This window comes from Psammomys obesus, unplaced genomic scaffold, assembly GCF_907164565.1.
Source record: "Psammomys obesus unplaced genomic scaffold, mPsaObe1.curated_primary_1811, whole genome shotgun sequence".
Taxonomy (NCBI): Eukaryota; Metazoa; Chordata; class Mammalia; order Rodentia; family Muridae; genus Psammomys; species Psammomys obesus.
Window position 1 is genome coordinate 3,485 of NW_026592740.1, and position 6,775 is coordinate 10,259.

At 52.0% G+C, this 6,775-nt stretch overlaps 1 protein-coding gene across 1 annotated transcript; it reads left to right on the plus strand.

The window, feature by feature from the left end:
- Window positions 1–2,908: 2,908 nt before the first annotated feature.
- On the plus strand, window positions 2,909–6,343 carry LOC129683097 (H-2 class II histocompatibility antigen, A-K alpha chain-like; the record flags this gene model as incomplete). Its single annotated transcript, XM_055615700.1, has 3 exons — window positions 2,909–3,232; window positions 5,411–5,659; window positions 6,062–6,343. Coding segments are annotated over exons 1-3 (613 nt in total), but the record flags the coding sequence as incomplete, so codon positions are not given.
- Window positions 6,344–6,775: the final 432 nt, after the last annotated feature.

Here is a 6,775-nt window from a genome sequence, read left to right on the forward strand (position 1 = left end):
ATGCCACCGTGACAGCGTGACAGCACGCGGGTTTCATACTGCTGTAATTCCTCACAGAGGCTGTCAGGAGCATTCCACATACGATGAGCATTAACTCATCATCCGCAGAGAGACCCAGGCGAGCCCTGCTGGGGTCTTTATGCTTTCCTCTCTGAATAAGGAACGTTTCAGGAGAGACTTCCAGGCTCAGGCCAAGGACGGAAACTTCTGTTCGGACCCCAGGTTGAGTACAAACGTTGACTCTGCCTCTTGTGGTCTGTGCTCAAGAACATTTGTTTGGGTTTTGATGAAAGTGAAGAGTGTTGCTAGCCTCAAAGTGCATAGTAGTTCCAAGCAAATCCAACGGAATTCTTATTCTGATCCTTGCCTGCTTGTGAGCATGCGCCCATAGTGCGTGATAATAGTGAGTGATGCTGGGCCCAGCAGGAGCCCACAGCCGTGCACCTGACACTGTGTCAGAGCTGAGAGAGAAGAGCCCCTTGCTGCACGTGAGGAGCCCACAGAAAAGGGAAGGCGGCGGAGGGCGTAGGTGGCAGGTTCCTGGGAATCTGGAGGGGTCGGCTGGATGCTTTGACGTGTGTGGTGCCCACAGGAGGAAGTGCAGCATAAATTCCCCTCAGGACCATCCTCCATCACAACGGCCAGCCTGGCGCACCGCTCAGAGCTTAAGCTACAGGGGTAAAACGGAAAAGGGAAGCCACAGAAAGGTTCCACCTCACGGGCCTTCAGAGAAGAGAATTGTCATCATCATCATCATCATCATCATAGTTGTTATCATTAATTACTGTCTCACCTGTACTGTGGTCATTAACTAGTGCCGCCGGTCACTGTGGCCGCTTGGCTGGTGGGTAACTTTGCACTGTTTATTTCCTCACTATCTTGGCAGGTGAAAAGCTGCCATGTCTGGGAAGAGAGTCTCAGGGGTCACGAGGACTGGAATTGTCTGTACCGAGGAAACAGGGAGGGGTGCTGTCTGTTCATGCTTTGGTTCTGAGTGGCCATGGCCACTTTCAGAATGAGCTCCAGGACTCGCCTGGGTTCATTCCCTCACCTCCACCATTAACAGCCCGGACCTTCTGATTGACCCAAACTGTGAGGATCCGACTCAGACCAATGCAGCTGATTCGGGGGCTTATTGGAGGTTTAAAATTCTTGTTTGTTTTAATGTGTCTGTAACTGTGCAGCATCTGCGCAGTGCCTGAGGACGCCAGAAGAGGGCGTCAGATCCCCGAGACTGAGTTACAGATGGTTGTGAGTCACCCGGTGGGTGCTGGAGACTGAGCCCGGGTCCTCTGCAGGAGCAGCCAGTGCTCTTGACTGCACAGCCACCTCTCCCGCCGCTCGCTGGCAGTTGAGTATGCAAAGCATAGCTAACCTGGGGGTCCTGAACTCCCTGGGACTGACGGGACGCAGAACTGAAGTGCCCTCTGTGCTCCCGTGACGGAAGAGCGGTCACTTTCACTTGTCCCTGTTTAAAGCCTCTCTTTCTCTTCTGCCCCGTGGGTGTGTGCCAGCCAGTTCCAGAGCTCAAAGGCAGCCCTGTCCCCTCACCCTCCTGCCAACCCTCACCTCACCTAGAACCTTTTCCCAGAAAAAGCCCTCAGAAAGGCACAGCCATGACTGAGTTCCGTCCATCTCTCCCTACCCAACCCCAAACTCAGCCACCCCACTTCCATCTAGCCAGGCTTCTGTGACAAGCAAGCTTCGTCCAAACACCGCTAAAACCAGACATCATAATGAACTATAGAAAGAGGATCTACTTACTGGGGGAGGGGTAGCTCTTACACACATAAAAAAATCTGAATTCATGTGTTTAATAAGGAGTATAATGAATTAATTAAATATTAAAAATTTTAAGGCTGAAAATGATTTTTATGTTCCAGAAGATAAACATTCTCAAAGACAAACGTGTATACATTTAAAGAAGTTCCATTCAACATCTACATGAGTGTCCATAAAGCTGAGGCCGTTTTTCTGGGACTCAATACGAAAAGTGACTGAACACCCTCACCACGCGAGCCCAACACCAGAGTGAGCTTGTAAAATAATTAACCCTCCCACCCCCACGTTCTTAATTCTTCCTGGGCTCTGTCTACTGTCCTTATATGGAGACAACCTTTCATTTACTTTATAACCTCTATAATGACAGTGATAACAATTATAGCGCTGTAATAAAGAGTTGATTCTAAAGATAGTTCTGTAATACGGGTTCTCTGCGCTCTGCCGGCCCCTCACTCCCTGGCCTGCGTCCCATCCCGCCAAGGAAGCAGAACTGGCCTCGGAAGCTGACCTTGAACTCACAGCCAGGAGCCTCAGCCAAAGCACCTGGCGCTGGAGGCGCTCTCTCCAGCCAATGAGGAGCAGGCGTGCGGCCGCGTCGCTTGTCTCCGGAGGAACAAGCTGGTGGAACCCACGGGAACGGGGCCACCGCACAGCGAAGGCGCGTCCTGTCACAACGCGGGCAAAAGCTGGCCTAAAGGGAACTTCCTAATGTGCTCAGTGAAACCAAGCTGAGGCCCTGGCCCGGGCCGCTGGAGAGAAACATGATATAAATCAAGTAAATCAAAGTCCGAAATTAGCAGCAAAAACCTGAAAACCAATAGGAGCGATAACAGGCCTTAAAGGGTGAAAATCGATGAACTAATTCCATTCACCCCCACGGTCCTGCCTCCTCCGGAACAGCAGCGACGGGCTGGCCCTGGCGCGGGCTCCGGGCAGCCCTTCTTCACCGGAGGGTTGGGATCTCCCTACTGCGCTTATCAGACGTGCTGTGCCCTGAGGGGTCGGGAGAGGGCGTCAGTCCCTGCAGCTGGAGGGACAGGCGTGCGTGCGTGTGCGTGCGTGTGCGTGCGTCTTTGTTTCTCCTTTATGCCGGGACCCGCGGACGCACCCGGGGACGGGCTGGAACCTCGCTCCCGCCGCGCCCCGCGCCCCGTCTGAGCGGGGCCTGCAGCAGGCCCGGGGCTTCCCCGGCCTCTCCCGGGCCGCTCCGCAGCAGCTCTGCCCCCGGCAACCGTGACGTCATCGCGGCGGGATTTTCTGATTGGTCGGGCGGCGTGGGTTTGGTGCGGGACCCGCGGGGCCGGCTCCTCACAACCTCCGAACCCCGAAGAGCTCCGGAGAGCCGTGCGGAGGCCGCGGGCGACGAGGATGCCGACCAGCCGCGCTCTGATCCTGGGGGTCCTCGCCCTGACCGCGCTCCGCGCCTGCGGAGGGCAAGACGACATCAAGGGTGAGTGCCGCGGTGAGGGATGCTGGAGGCGGGAGAGCCGCGGAGAGGAGAGGCCGAGGTTCGAACCCCCGCACCGGGCGGAACCGAGTCCCGCGAGCGGGGGTTTGCACCTTTTTGGGCCAGGAAGTGACCCGGGAAACGGGCAAAAGGAGCCACCGATTCACCGGACAGTCCTCTTGAGTCTTGGTTTCCTCGTGTGTCCCCTCACAAGTGACCAGGTCAAAGAATGTGTGCCTGTGCTTTAAAAATAGCGAAAACCAAGCTGGGCCTGGCAGTGCCGTGCCCGCAGCTCCAGCGCTTAGGAGCCAAGCAGAGGGATCGCGAGTTCAAGGACAGCCTGGGCCACGGCGTGCGCGCATTCAGAAAAGCCTCCGTTCACTAGTAAACGCCTGTAGGTGCCAGTTTTTCCTTTGTCCCCACTCCAAATACAGTTTCAGATTTTTGTAACTAAGTAAGGGACACGGGCTGCCTGATCTCCACCCCATCTGTGCCCCGTGAAGCTCTATAACAGCACAAGACATTCGACCCTGAGTCCCCCTGCCTGTGTGGCCACCTCTCCACACTCTGCCCTCTCTCAGGAGCCCTCCTTAGCTCCATGCCACTTTACAGACGTGAAAGGAGATGTGGAAAACAGCAGCTGAAAAGCCAAATGGTTGAAGCAGGAAGTGAAAGGGACTGAGAGCATTCTGAAGCATGTCTGTCTCGCTCCAGTTTTGTTGGGAGGTGGAAGTCTCCCTTCCTTCCCCAGGGGTTGGCTTCCTTGTCCCCAATTTCTTTCTTCAGCGTCACACTAGAGTGCCTCAATCAGGCATGCGGGCTCGGTGGGCACAGTTCCGAGGAACCACAGAACTGTAGGGCTATGTGAAAATATTCCCATTTCTTTTTAGTTTAGAAGGGGGAAAAATGAAGTGTTGAGGCCTAAGGAAATGTTTTGATCTTCACTTAATCGTCTATTACATTTTTCTTAGATGTAAAATGTGACTTTCGATATTTTCATCAAGGAAGGGCCCCAAAGCTAAATGCACGGGGCACACAGGTCCTAACGCAGCCCTGGCCATTACTGACCCTGACTTCCACGTGGTTCTGCCACCTGTCAGTCGTTTACAAATTCTCTGGGGGCCTTGAAAGAAGCCATTCTCACTCAGTACTCTCCTTTGCAAATCACTGAAGATGTGGGTGCTGAAATATATAAGCTGCCACCTGCTGGAGGAAGTGTGCAGACTAGTGAGGGAGGCAGGTCAAGGTCAGGAAGCAGAAAGGCCGTTGCTGAGGACAGCTGTGCCGGCAGGAGGCAGTGCGGTGTCCTCAGCAAGGCTTGTGGCCCAGGACAAGCACCCGCTGAAGGAACGCTGTGCACATCCACATTTGGGAAAGACATCCAGAAGGTTCATTAGTTGTGGGTACAGAAGCTTTGAGGAGGAGATGTGATGTGGGGATTGCCTGATAAGACCAACCAAGATGGCCACACTGAGAAGGGAAGGGACAGAGGAGCAAACATGGACAGACAGACAGACAGAGGGGCTGGGGTCATAGTATGGTTGGAAGCCTATTAACACTAAGCAGAGACCCTCAGAATAGAGAAGGGTTTTAGCAAACCGAAAACCAACAACAACCTTCATCTCAGTGAGGAAAAAAAGGCCCCTGCAAACAGAAGGACCAGGACAGGATGGTGTGGTTGGTTTTGATTGGCAGTCACCTGATTCTATAAGCTTTTCCTTTTCTTAAAAAAATGAGAAAGACTCTTTGGGTGGAAAATGTTTTTTATTTTAAGAAAAATAAAGCATTGTAGATATGTTATTAATGTATGGAAAGTTAATGAGACACAAAACCAAATAAGAGAAGAAAATGAGCTGCCTGAATCTTTGGAAACAAAGCTGAATACCTGAGATTTTTCTTCCTTGATACAGTTGTAAGCTATTTGGCTTAAGCCGTCTGTGTACCAGACACTGAACCAGGCCGTGGATGGCAGAAATCAAACACATGCCATCATGTAGCATGTGTCGCAGAGGGAAAGACTGGTCTGTAGCCAACACCGAGAGTGGTAGGGAGGAGCGGGCGACGGGAATGTACCAGAAAATGAAGCTGTGGTATTTTTTTAAATTACTTTCTGTCTTTTATTTAATAACATTCTTTTTCTTCCTGTTTTCCATTTTCCCACTATCCACCTAAATTCATCAGCTGACCACGTGGGCAACTATGGTACAGTTGTCTATCAGTCATACGGACCCAACGGCCAGTACACGTTTGAATTTGATGGTGATGAGTTGTTCTATGTGGACTTGGGTAAGAAGGAGACTGTCTGGAGGATTCCTGAGTTTGGCCAGCTGACGAGCTTTGACCCCCAACGTGGACTGCAACAGATAGCTACAGGAAAACACAACTTGGAAGTCATGATTAAGAGGTCCAACTCTACCCCAGCTACCAACAGTACGTGCTTGCCGCCCTGCTCCTCCCTCCCTCCCCTGCGGGAATATGATCCGTATATAAATGAATCTGTAAAATCCTTTCCAAGGAGCGCCCAGATCTAATCACTGAACCCTCATCCTCTCTCTTCTTACAAACCCGCATTCCATGTTACCTTGTGCTCGTTGTCTCTTTGTTCCGACCAGCACTCCTCGAATCTTTCGAAGAGCGCCTGACAGACATCCTACCTAACACCCTAGAGAGGCACAGGGATACGTGGACGCAGGGCATGTTAGCCACAAGCAGGAGGGACGGTCGGGCTCCTGGATCATCATGTGTCTTGGAGAGAGGGCTCCCCCAGACAGTGTAGAAATCAGGGAGAGAAACTCCCATCAGCCACTCACATCCAGGCTGCTTCCTTTCCAGAGGTTCCTGAGGTGACTGTGCTCCCCAAGTCCCCCGTGCTGCTGGGTCAGCCCAACATCCTCCTCTGTCTGGTGGACAACATCTTCCCCCCTGTGGTCAAGATCACGTGGTTGAGAAACAGCAGGTCAATCACAGACGGCGTTTATGAGACCAGCTTCCTCACCAAACCTGACCATTCCTTCCAGAAGATGTCTTACCTCACCTTCATCCCTACCGATGATGACGTTTATGACTGCAAAGTGGAGCACTGGGGCCTGGACGAGCCGGTTCTGAAACACTGGGGTAAGTGGGGTTTCTGCCCACTTCCGGCATTTCTAGAACAGCCTGGCTTCTGGCCTCTACTGATAAAAACTCATTTTCCACTCTTAAAGACTTTCTTTAATGTATAACTTATTTAACATATATGAGTGCTTTATCTGCATGTACATTGCATAACAGATAGTTGTGAGCCACCATGTAGTTGTCTGAAATTGAACTCAGGACCTGGGGAAGAGCAGCCAGTGCTCTTAACTGCTCAGCCATCTCTCCAGCCCCTCTTAAGGAGTTTCTAATGATAGATTTCATAAGCCCAGAACCCAAAGTAGGAGCTGACCCTGTCCTGCACACAGATAAACATTCTCTCTTCTGGCCCTGTCTTACACACACACACACATGAACATACTCCCTCCTGGCCCTGTCTTACACACACATACATGAACACACTCCCTTCTGGCC